The 12,073-nt window shown below is 40.2% G+C and overlaps 2 protein-coding genes across 3 annotated transcripts; one reads left to right on the top strand and one right to left on the bottom strand.

Moving 5' to 3' along the window:
• Positions 1 to 1,541: 1,541 nt before the first annotated feature.
• LOC112256210 (coiled-coil domain-containing protein 85B) lies at positions 1,542 to 4,698 on the top strand. The gene has a single exon (XM_024429287.2). The coding sequence runs from the start codon at positions 2,793 to 2,795 to the stop codon at positions 3,393 to 3,395; it is 603 nt and encodes a 200-aa protein (XP_024285055.1). The 5' UTR covers positions 1,542 to 2,792; the 3' UTR covers positions 3,396 to 4,698.
• Positions 4,699 to 5,597: 899 nt separating this feature from the next.
• LOC112256209 (fos-related antigen 1) lies at positions 5,598 to 9,836 on the bottom strand. 2 transcript variants are annotated; one of them, XM_024429285.2, is made up of 4 exons: positions 9,392 to 9,836; positions 8,633 to 8,890; positions 7,286 to 7,393; positions 5,598 to 7,176 (listed from the first exon to the last, which is right to left on the bottom strand). In XM_024429285.2, exons 1-4 carry the CDS (start codon positions 9,497 to 9,499, stop codon positions 6,601 to 6,603), a joined length of 1,050 nt encoding a protein of 349 aa, XP_024285053.1. In that variant the 5' UTR covers positions 9,500 to 9,836; the 3' UTR covers positions 5,598 to 6,600. The 2 variants fall into 2 exon arrangements, with proteins under 2 accessions (XP_024285053.1, XP_024285054.1); XM_024429286.2 differs by having other exon boundaries at positions 8,633 to 8,887; positions 9,392 to 9,835.
• Between the last annotated feature and the right edge of the window lie 2,237 nt (positions 9,837 to 12,073).

Raw genomic sequence — 12,073 nt, 5'->3', positions numbered from 1 at the left:
ATTGCCGAAAATAAGGTCTGAGGTTAACACAGGCTAAGGATATCTAATAGCCTACGTTTTATTATATAAGATAATATCAGTCAGTGAACATGACCTTTATACAATATGAAGCATTTATGTGCATTTTTTTTACATAAACGCTTCAAAATCCACAAAAAAGTGACGTTAGCTGATGAAGATTATCTCATAGAACAAAACGTATAAGATCTCCTAAACCTGTGTTTACCACATACTTTATTTTCGGCGTTTATCCAAAAACGCCATTCATTTCCCAATAGGCTTTTTCCAGCGAACTATGGCAGAGTTAGTGCCTACAAAAAGACGCCATTACTATGTCTCTCTAAAGCAGTTGGGTCTGTTCTACTTAGTTCATTGGCTTTCATTCAATCAACAAACAACAAAAACAGTGAGGAGTGTCTCGCTTCCTCTTTCGTATCTGGTATAGCGGCCATATTTAAACCTTTTCAGCAGCACACTTTGAACTACTTATTTTCAACAACAAAAAAACGTGGAATACTACAATCTATGAAAAATATGATGTAACCTACATGAGAACATGTTGCACAAGTTTATATAGTAAAATTATATTTTGATATACAAAACATACGTAATTATATGATGTAAAACAGAATATCAGAACAGTTATTTTACCATAATAAACACAAATAAAATGTTAAAAAGTAGATAGCTACTATGATGAATTATGGTGTGTGTGTGTGTGTTTTTGCGCATGCTTTCCCTGCAGAGATTTATCTGAATAAATCCCACCAAATCCCTCTCCTCGCCCCTCCCATCCTCCTGTTGCTGTATCTGTCTGTGCCCTTCAAAATTACAAAAGAGAAAAAGTACACAGTCAACTGTCTTTTTGTTTTACACCTCACTGCAAACCAACCAACCAACAATCTCCCAGTTCCAGCCCTTCTGTTAGCTAACCTCACCCTGATTCCATCCCCTGCTTCCCCCAGTCCCTGTATAACACCCTATATTGCTATGGCCTCACTAAAACAATAGAGCTGGAATGAAGGGCGGAAGGATGTGGCCAAATACCTCATGCTTAAACCTTTTGTCACACTTTCCATCTGTGTATTTGAAATTGTGTAGACTACACTGTAACTCTGATTCACTTATTGTTCTGTGTCAAAGTGTGTCTCTGATGCTTGTGTGTCATATTCTGTTGTGCGTGTGTGTGCGTTTGTGGGCCTACGGTTGGAGGGGGTGGAGAGTGGGGTCCTGTGGGGAGGTATTTAACAAATATATATGGAATACAAATATACAATGGTATGTGATATGATTGCTATATATTCCGAATAAATTATTGTAGTTCTGCCCGTAGATTTGAACACAAATGTGATACAGCCTAAACAAAATTAATAGTATTAACACATGCATTCAAATTTTGTGTGATGTAATTTATTTCGACGGGATACAATACGTAGTATAAGTTATTCTATCGAAAGAAATGACATCACACAAAATAAAATGAAATAAAAGTAGTGTAAGCTATTATTTTACCGTAAAGGAAGACCAAACGGAAAGAGAGAGGGGAGGGATTCAGAAGAGGGGCATTCCTACGGCCGCCTCCTTCACAACCACCATCCGACAACCATACTTGAATGCTCAAGAATGTAATCGCTTTTTTAATCATTTTGTAGGATAATATCAAGAAACTGTGTTTTTAAAACATCAGTGAATATTTTGACCTTCACTGTTGAACCGAGCATCTCTTCTACAAACGTGGTCTGTATCGATTTCGCCCTACATTTTTATTGTGTTTGTTCATTTCGTTTTTAATAGACTACATGGATGATTACTACTAATTTCTATAGCTTTTTATGTGAAGGGAGAGGATAGAAGAAAATCCCATTCTTTTTAAATGGGCGTCATTTTCTGAAATTCACTGAGTGGAGAGAAAAACCGAGTCTGAGAGGAGACATCCGCTTTATAATGACAGTGGAAGAAGGCCGACATTGTAATCCTCCACACACCAATGCAATAGGATGAGCAGGAATCTGGATGTATTTCTCTTTTTTGAAACTTCAGAACCTTGTTTGTTTTCATCGGTGAATTTCAAATTACTGCCTCTTTCGGGGTTATAATCAAAAGGAATGTTATGCCATGAACAAATTCTCCAAACAGAGGGAATACAACATTTACTCGGACAGAACGAAAGCATATGCTCTTCAGCACGTCACTTCTGATAATAAGATATGAAGATCTGAGTAAAATAACGTTATCGTACTTTATCCAAGGTTTTCCGATATAGGATGACGAGTCAACTGCACAATAAAAACGAAATAACGGATTGCAAAATCACGAGAACCCCTCACCCTGCTGAAGGTAACCAAGGAAAAGCAAAGGGAAAACTGGACATTAATGCAAACTCTTTTTTACAAAGCCTATAATCGCAGATTATCATCTGAGATATGAGAGTGATGGATTGACATTTTATATTGAAAATATATACATTCTTTGCTTTGTTTTATTATATCAAGAGCGAATTTGTTCAGGGAATTTTATAGCTCATAGAAAAACGTTGATGTGAAGCATGCACTGTTCCCCATTATCCATAGGTAAAACCAATAATTACTGTTGGCCTATATTTTGCTTCCATGGTTGGATAGAGTCAGTTGATAGTCATACAATTCAGGGCTGCCTGTAAAAAGCTTACTGTAGCCTCCATGCACATTGCAGAGCATCCCAGGAATTGTAGACTAAAGTTAATTTGCCTCTACTGCCTGTAATTGGGAAAGGCTATTTCTCAGGTTATTGAATTACAGATCAGTCCAAAAAATATGGGGAGTGACAGTGAGCTCTACAACAGAGACTTGTCAAAGATGTCTGACGAGGATTTACTCTCCTGCTCTAAAGAAGAGCTGGTGAGTCGACTGCGTAAAGAGGAGTCAGAGAAGATCTCTGCTCTTATCCAGCGTGGACGGCTGATAAAAGAAGTTAACAAACAATTACAGGGCCACCTGCTTGAGATCAGGGAGCTGAAAACCGTCAACCAGCGTCTCCAGGAAGAAAACACAGAATTGCGTGACTTGTGCTGTTTCCTTGATGATGACCGACTAAAGGTGAAGAAGCTGGCCCGGGAATGGCAGCTGTTCGGTCACCACGCAGCCAAGGTGATGCGTGAGGATCTGGGCGGCTACTTGAAAAAACTGGCCGACCTAGAGTGCATGCAGGATGGATTGGTAAAGGAGAATCTGGACCTCAAAGAACTCTGTCTGGTCCTGGAGGAGGAATGTGTCAGCAGGAATGACTCCAGTCCCGGTGGTTCCACTGAGCTCAACCTGCCGTGTATGGTGTCCCGAGACCTGGGAGATGGAAGTTCAAGCACTGGGAGTGTCGGTAGTCCGGACCAGCTCCACCTGGTGTGCTCACCTGATGACTGATGATGGGACAGAGCCGGATACTTTCACTGAGTAGTGAAAGAGCACGATAAAGAGAAATATGGGTTGAGGAAATATGTTTAGTTGTTTACAGCATTCATTGGTAGAACACAAACTTGATTGGTATACTTTTTAGAAGATGGCCTATAACACACAGTAACACAGCATCATCTCCAGAATAGCAGTCAATTCTGTTCCTTCTGCACATGCTGCTGTCCTAAAGAAGAGTTGAAAAAGGATCCTCAAGAGAAAAGAAAAAGGCTTTTTCCTGGAAAGAGGGATGACAGGCCCACATAAACATTTGAGACTAAAGGTCAAGCTTTATCGAATGATCATTTCACAATTTTATGCTTTTTTAAAACAATCTTTTGGGAGGTTTTCCTCTGTTCTGTGATTGAGACTATATGTGGTTAACAGTAGCAGGTGTTGGAAGGAGGTTAGGTTAGGATGTTATCTCATGCACTGGACTGTACTGATAGTGGACTACTTCGTACTGCATTGCACTGGACAAAGCTATTAAATGAGTCCTTGTAGACACATATCTCAATCCAGATTTGAGCCATACTAGTCTACTGTACATGACATCCAAAAGCACTGAAATATTTGAAGGATGAGTGATGATTTTTGTGAAAGACCTTTAAATAACATTTAAATAATGTAGATTATGCATTCAGTCCCTCAGGTCAGGATTGGAGTGCTGTGTGTATGAAATCACAAACTAACAATGAAATAGTATATTATGAACACTGTCTTGGCTGCCCATGGGTTTTACACTGAAAGACATAGCTAGTGTGCCACAGTAATTTAGGCTGTACAATGCACTAAAACTTGTGATGGCACCACTGGTTTGTGTCTTGCACCTGCACCTATATGATGGTGTACTTAGACCTTCAGGACTGAACGGCCCAGGCTGTTCTCAACCAGCCACTTTTGTGTCAAACTCAAAGCTCGAGACTGGATTTGACATGATGCTGGGAACTAGACTAGACAAGACACTTTTACTTTGTTCTTTACTACATTATTATTGTTATGATTATTATCATTATTACTACTGCTTCACATTTTCTGTCTAAATTGCGAATAGTCAGGATCCTAATATAATGTTTTGTGGTAATTCTGTAGATATATTATCTCATTGTCATTAACTTGACATATCAGTATTACATCATTAACAAATACATATTTCTGTTTTAAGCATATAGACCATGCTCATGGATTGGATAAGATTTGCTTTGTTGTTGGCTGTGATTGGTGGGCTGCTTGTAGTGCATTGAAGAGCTTTAAATACACTGGCTGAGACACTCAATCATGTTGTGACCTTTCTTTGTGTGTGTGACTTTGCAGAAAGACATTCATTTTACATGGTGCAACATGAGTGATTGATTGATCTCTCTACCTGTTTGTTATGACCTGTTTGTCCCAGACTGCAGGCGATTGATGTTCCTGTCCATGTCATACAGCCTGGCATTGTGGAAATGTATCAGTTTTATTTTTGGACCTCTGTTTGCGCAGTGGACGGTAATGCTTTAACAGAGAGCTCATTTTACAGAGAGGAGCACACATAGGCTCTCTCTCCTAAATCTCCTTTTTATTATCACTGCTATCATATGCTCTCTGGGCCTCCTGTGAGTGAGTGAGTGACTTCATTTGCGAGAAGTACAGTAACATCAGAACTCTGTGTTCAGGAATCAGGGTCATTGCCAATAGATCTCCATTTACCAGACTCTCATTTTGATCTATGTTTTGTCCTCTGCCAGGCCAAAAAATTCTAAACATGACCTCCCATTCAATCAAAAACCCAGATGTCCCGCTGTGACCTCCTTTTCTTCTTGCTTATCTTTCTTATTCAGCCCATCTGAAACATTGTGTTATTTGTATCTGTTCGTATTGAAGTCAGTTATACAATTATTTCCAGAGAGGAAGCAGAGAGGTAATGGCCAGCTTTCCCCTCCCTTTCCTCCCCAGCATCCATTACCTCCTTACATAATGTTGCTATGCAGCAACATCAAGCAGGAAACAGGACCTATTCAAAATGGACTAACTAACTAATGGGTTTAACACTAAGGATGCATTTAATCTTATTTTTACCCCTTTCATACTGATATTTTAAAGTGTAGAATTTGATTGAACTTTTTGACATATTGATGCAAATATCATCGCATGAACATAATCAAACATACTTAACGTCACCAGATACACATAATGTTGTCTTTAAAAAAATGTATTTATTGTACCGTTGTCTATGAACACATTTAAGTGAAGGCACTGCCCACTGCACTGACCCACACATCAGTCAAAAGAGACACACTATAAAAAAATATACTACACTCTCAATAAATACATGTCTATATATTCTATATTTACTCTCATGGTCCTGCCTTAGTTGTCTTTCAAATTTTCCCCAAATAATGCAGTTTTTCATAAATTAAATAAATTATATTGTACTAAACGTACAATATGAGAAGTAGATGTATGCATCTTTTATATAAAAGATAGCTAGCTCACATGAAAGTTTACCTGGCATGCACATATATTTACCCTCAAACAAACCCACAGTGTTTATTACCATGCACTACCATGATGTGGTTCCTACATTACAAACTGGGTGGTTCGAGCCCTGTATGCTGAAAACCATGGTATATCAGACCATATACCACAGGTATGACAAACATTTATTTTTACTGCTCTAATTAAATTGGTAACCAGTTTATAATAGCAATAAGGCACCTCAGGTATTTGTGGTATATTACCAATATGCCACAGCCCTTAGCCGTGGTATATTGGCCATATACCACACCCCCTCACCCTCTTAAATATATCACCATTATTGCCAAAGTACACAGAGTTAATACATTTTTGTTTGCACATTTGCACAGTTCTACATCTTGTGTTTTGAGCATAACAAATATAGGTTGTCAGAAGTTATATACATCGGTGAAAACAAAAAAAAGTGTAACAATACAACCCTTTAAATATGAGTCATTCGCATCACCATAATGCTTTTTGTGAGAATCAGTATTTTAGCTTTTGTGTGCATTTAGTGTGTAGGGGCTATTTGGAAAGTGTAGGCACAGAGGAAATGAAGTAGACCAGCTGCATTTAGCGTATAATTACTGTCGTTATTAAAGTCACCTATGTCATAATTTTCTTCATCTTCATAACCGTCAGTGTTGTCACTCAGTCTTTCCCACCAAGGAAGCCAGTTAAATCACAGTGTGATGATGGTAGGGGAGTTTAGGGAGTGATCTGATTGGTCCCCACTGCTGCTGCTACGGCGATGGGCAATACTACAGGGCTGGGGGTTTCGAGACTGCTGGGCCACACCATGTTGAGAGGAAGATAACAGAGTCGGGAGAGCCTGGGATGAAATAGTGGAACTGGAGTCTAGAGAGCCAGAAGGATAACTGAAGACCAGACTAGCCGTGAAAGGAGTAAGAGATGGAGTAGAAATAAGAATTGGGGTGTGAAGGGACTCAGATTCCATGGGGACAGCAGAGGCAGAGGAGGTCACAGGACGGACAGGGATAGTAATTTTTGGTTTGGGCTTCTCTATCCTTGATTGGCTCTTTGCTGAGCTCCCTGGTAGGTCAGGAAGCTCAGGCTCAATTTTGATACCTCCCAATGAGGGAAGCTCTGAGCTCTGGTCAGAATCTGAGTCGGAGTCTTGGATTTTGCAAATGGGGCGGTGGGCCTCCAGAACCAACTCTAGCTTTTCTTTCTCCTTCTCTAGTTCAGCAATCTCTTTCTGCAGACAGGACTTTTTATCTTCCAACTCATCTGTCTCCTAAGAGAGGGGAAATTAAAGATAAACGGTTAGGGTTGTATTGTCAATCTATTATTTTTCAATTGGTCGAGAAATCCAGTAGTTGATGATTTACAAACTTTAAACTTACGATTTGCAGCGTGTCTGTGAGCTCCCGTCGACGGTTACGACACTTGGCAGCTGCCTGTTTGTTTCGCTCCCTCCTTATTCTGCGTCGCTCCAACTCCTCTGGGGACAACTAAAGCGAGAGAAAGACATTTGATGAGGCAGAGTTATGACTGAAAAAAGTTATAATACGTTTTTACAACTCAATTGAATAAAGGGGACTGGACTGAATAGCTGTAAAATGTGTTGTGGTGAAATACTATCACCTTGTGTATGAACTGAGTCACTATACTCAAACTTTCAAGATGGCCCTTAATTTCGTAACATCAGAGGCTTTTGTCATTTTGTTACACCCTTTCTCCAATTTCACTTAACATTGTTCATCCAATTTATCCCGCCTTGTATTGTGATGAGTCACTCAGACCCCAATTGTGACTCAGGTATGAGTCATATGACTTGCCCCAGTGAATCACGATAGCCCATTTCCTGTCTCATCAAATTTCAGCTCACTCAACCACACATTCTGAAAGTGTAACAAAGCCAACAGGTATGAAAATAATTACTGTCAAGGAAAACAAAACCTACTAGTAGTTTAACTACTTGATGTCTTGCCATCTTACATTTTGTGAACCTGCTCGTGTCAGATATATTTTGGTTCAAACAGGTTGATAAAAGCTCTCATCCTTTCTGGCACTTAGCCAATGCCACACTAACCTCAAACGAGTGGCGTATCTTAAACAATGATGAAACAGGTCATTGTACATAGCTGTTCCAAAGTACATAGTTGTCAACCAAAACAAATGCTTGGTCAACCTCTGCATCATCTGAAATTTCCACATCGTCGCAGAAATCTATCCCGTTCAAAAGATAGCTCTCAGGAATATTTGTTTCTGTAATTTTGTTTTCAACCTATCAGACAAGATGAGTGTGTGGTGAAGTCTCACTGCCATGTCAGACGTATAAAACAGTCACACATACTACAGGATATTACACATGACCGACGCACTGACTCAACCGTCTGTCTCCACACCTCTGTGAAGTGTCTAGTTGCCCTATTCCCTGGCCCTCTCAGTCCCACCTGAGCACTCTAATTCTAAGCCTTGCAGTAGTATCTTTATACAGTGTAGCCCTATTAACAAGACAACAACTACATGGAAAAGGGACTACTAAAGATGGTTCCTCTTCAAAGACAACCACTTCTTCAAAATCTAAATGTAGGTCTATGTAGTGTTAAGTGACCTTACGTTTCATGTGCATTTTGGTCAGATATCCACCCACATTCTGGCACAATGCCTATCTACATTTTGATTGATGCTGAAAGTCAATTATATAGTATTACACCCTGCTGGCTAAAGACCACACATATTCTTACATGTTCATCGTTCCTGCGTCTGGTTGTGCTCCCGGATCTTGTCACTGCCCTTATGACCCCTGGTCTGTAGAGGTGTGGTTGGGAAGGTGAAGGGTTGAAGGGCCTCATTCCTGCTGCAGGTGAGTAAAGAGGACGTGGGGGCCGCGAGGGGCCAGCTGGACCAATGAAGGAGGGCTGGACCAACCACTGGAGGTCTTGGTTGGAAGTGATGGCATTGAGACTGGGGACAAACTGGCTTCCACCTGCCACAGTGAACTTCTTAAGGGAAAGCGAGAGAGAGACAGGGAGAGAAAGAGAGGAGGAGGTTAGAGTAAGGACATGATGGGTAAACTAACAAACAGAAAGTGATTTACAGCAATGTAATTATTTTGAACCAGATATGTGTCATGGGCAATGGACATGCCTAGTTAAATAAAATAAATAAAACATGCTATCCATGCTTTTGACATGGACATAGGTGTGCATCCGGATGTAAAGGCAACAATCTTGACAAAGACGGTGAGCATTGAAAATATAATTTAAAATCCATAATGTGTATCAATTCATCAGACAAGGGTAATCAAACTGCACCATGGCTATAATACAATTATGAGCCTACTACATTTTTATGTAAATATTATGCCATTAATAACCTATTACTACATTCTGCAATTAATATGATTAAGCAATATCATAATTATTGAGGGGAGAAACTTTACACAAATTATGATTTATTACTTTTACTAATGTTTATCAACATAGACCAATATGTGTGCCTACCTGATCTTGTTGAGTAGTGCTGGTGCCCTGGGATACAGCACTCGATCCGGTATTGGTGGACGCAGAGTCGCTGCCTCCTCGGCCCAAGTTCCCAAAGTTTCGGTACATCTTTGATTGTAAACTGCTATCCCGATTCACGATGAGTGCAAAGTAATCCTGAGGAGTTTTAGGAAGAACAAGCGATTAAATGTTCAGGGAAAGTGTCAGGTTCACTAATTCAAACGTGGGGCAAACCCTTCTTATTGCGGGATGTTGGTAGGATCCAAAAAGAAAGGGAAATAAGAAAACTGCGAATTAAAATCTTGTTCTTGTGTATGACTAAATTCTCCCAAAATCATTTGAATTACTTCTTACGTATTGATCATTCCAGTTGGACTGAACAGTATAGAGTGCTCGTGAAATTATAAACGCCCAAACCGATTCTATAGTTATTTAACGCCCCTCCCAATTTACTGGAAGTGGTGGTGTCTTGGTTTTTGACTTGTAACTGACCACGTGCAGATGACGTATATAACCATATATGGTGAGTTTCCTCCAGAGAGTGTTCCCGGGATTCCTCCATTGACAGGAGCGGAAAGCACGCTCTCTTTGAATTCTACAAGTTTATGCCCCATGCTCGCATTCACATTCATTTTTACCAAACAACTTTTTATAGAACCTATCCAATCGTGTTTTATGGAAATTAATCATGTCACAGAAACATAGCCTTCTGTCTATAAAAATGCAGTATTGTCATTCATTATGGTGTTCGTTGTATCCTATTATTTATTTAATAATAATATAATAATTGTAAGAAATGTGGCTATTTGATAAGCTAAGTACGCTATTTAAATAATTAGACTGTGTGTTAACAATTAGTGAAATAACAGAACGTATTGAGGTTTGGCGCTTAGTTTGGGTACAGTTTCTTCTCTAGGCCACATCAATCAAGGGAATTCTGACTGTAGGACGTGAGTCAGCCGAATGACACTATGTTGCCGAATTATTTCACCATTTCAACTTTGCCAGTAGCCGGCGGTGTTTATGTAGTCTACCATCAAAAGCTTCAATAAAAATGCAAATATCCTAAATGTACCCCGGTTCCTACAGTAGTGGCTGAGATGCCGCTAAACAGCTGCAGTCCCTGCTCTCCCTTATGGATCTATTGGGCTTGAGTTCCCGACATGGTTGACTCATCTGTTGTGAATAAACGAAGGTTTATACCAGGTTGTCTCTTGGGATATAGAGTCAAATTTGATTTCATTGTGTTCAAAATAAGGCTAAAACTATTAGTAACATTAATTATGATAAATTGATACGTATTGAAGATAAAGTGAATCACGACTGTTGTATCAGCATCTTTATCATTTGAAGCATTTTGCTCGTAGTGTTGTTTTATCACTCACCACCACCATCATAATGAGATTATAGACATGAGTGAAGTTGAAAGATGTTCCCTTCAGCATGGCATTTGTGATTTATGCGTCACAGTGACCGAATTACTACTGCCACCTGCTTCTTTAAAAGTGTACTTTGCCTGTATTATTTCTCTATTTCAATGGGGAGACATGTGCTCCTCTCTCTCTGTGGTGTAACCATAAGGATGTGACACCTTATCACGTGGTTGAGTGTTGAAGGAGAGTATAGGGGGAGGTGAAGATGACTTCATGCCTCTGGAATGCTGTTGATGACACACCCTTTCTGTCTCTCTATGACATGCCGCAACATGCTGGCAGGCCAGGCTGTATCTATTTTTTTTTCACAACAATTGGCTCAGAGAGGCATCATTAATGCATCACAGGCGTAGACTACATGTACATGCAGGTACAGTATGCATAGTACAACCATGCACACCCACCACTTACACACCCATTCTCATAATCCTTATATTTATTATGACTTATTATCTAGGTGAAATCTATGCTCCATATGTCACCTGTTAAATCCACTTCAATCTGGTTAAAGAAGGCTTTTTAAGCCTTAAGACAATTTATTTATCCGTTATTTTACCAGGTAAGTTGACTGAGAACACGTTCTCATTTGCAGCAATGACCTGGGGAATAGTTACAAGGGAGAGGAGGGGGATGAATGAGCCAATTGTAAACTGGGGATTATTAGGTGACCGTGATGGTTTTTGAGGGCCAGATTGGGAATTTAGCCAGGACACCCCTACTCTTACAATAAGTGCCATGGGATCTTTAATGACCTCAGAGAGTCAGGACACCCATCCGAAAGACAGCACCCTACACAGGGCAGTGTCCCCAATCACTGCCCTGGGGTATTGGGATATTGTTTTAGACCAGAGGAAAAGGTGCCTCCTACTGGCCCTCCAACACCACTTCCAGCAGCATCTGGTCTCCCATCCAGGAACTGCCCAGGACCAACCCTGCTTAGCTTCAGAAGCAAGCCAGCAGTGGTATGCTGCTGGCACATGGATTCAAAGGGTGAACAGGCAAGACAAAATATTTAAGTGCCTTTGAATGGGGTATGGTAGTCGGTGTCAGGGACAGTGATTTGTTTCAGGAACTGCAATGTTGCTGGGTTTTTCATGCTCAACAGTTTCCAGTGTGTATCAAGAATGGCCCACCGCCCAAAGGACATCCAGCCAACTTGACACAACTGTGGGAAGCATTTACAGTCAACATGGGCCAGCTTCGGGGGTACACATATTTTGAAGATGTTATTGCAGGTGCAGCGAAATTA

The sequence above is a fragment of the Oncorhynchus tshawytscha genome, linkage group LG08 (genome assembly GCF_018296145.1).
Source record: "Oncorhynchus tshawytscha isolate Ot180627B linkage group LG08, Otsh_v2.0, whole genome shotgun sequence".
In the NCBI taxonomy this organism is placed as follows: domain Eukaryota; kingdom Metazoa; phylum Chordata; class Actinopteri; order Salmoniformes; family Salmonidae; genus Oncorhynchus; species Oncorhynchus tshawytscha.
The sequence above is the reverse complement of the archived record's forward strand: the minus strand, read 5'-3'. Positions and strand labels throughout refer to the sequence as shown.

What these genes read in the sequence shown, in the direction of transcription:
- LOC112256210 (XM_024429287.2), top strand. Translation starts at nt 2,793, where the DNA reads ATGGGGAGTGACAGTGAGCTCTACAACAGAGACTTGTCAAAGATGTCT.
- LOC112256209 (XM_024429285.2), bottom strand. Translation starts at nt 9,499, where the DNA reads ATGTACCGAAACTTTGGGAACTTGGGCCGAGGAGGCAGCGACTCTGCG. An exon ending in GACGCAGGAACGATGAACAT is followed by an intron (nt 7,394 to 8,632) that starts GTAAGAATATGT and finishes CTCTCGCTTTAG; the next exon opens with TTGTCCCCAGAGGAGTTGGA. An exon ending in TCACAGACACGCTGCAAATC is followed by an intron (nt 7,177 to 7,285) that starts GTAAGTTTAAAG and finishes CCCCTCTCTTAG; the next exon opens with GAGACAGATGAGTTGGAAGA.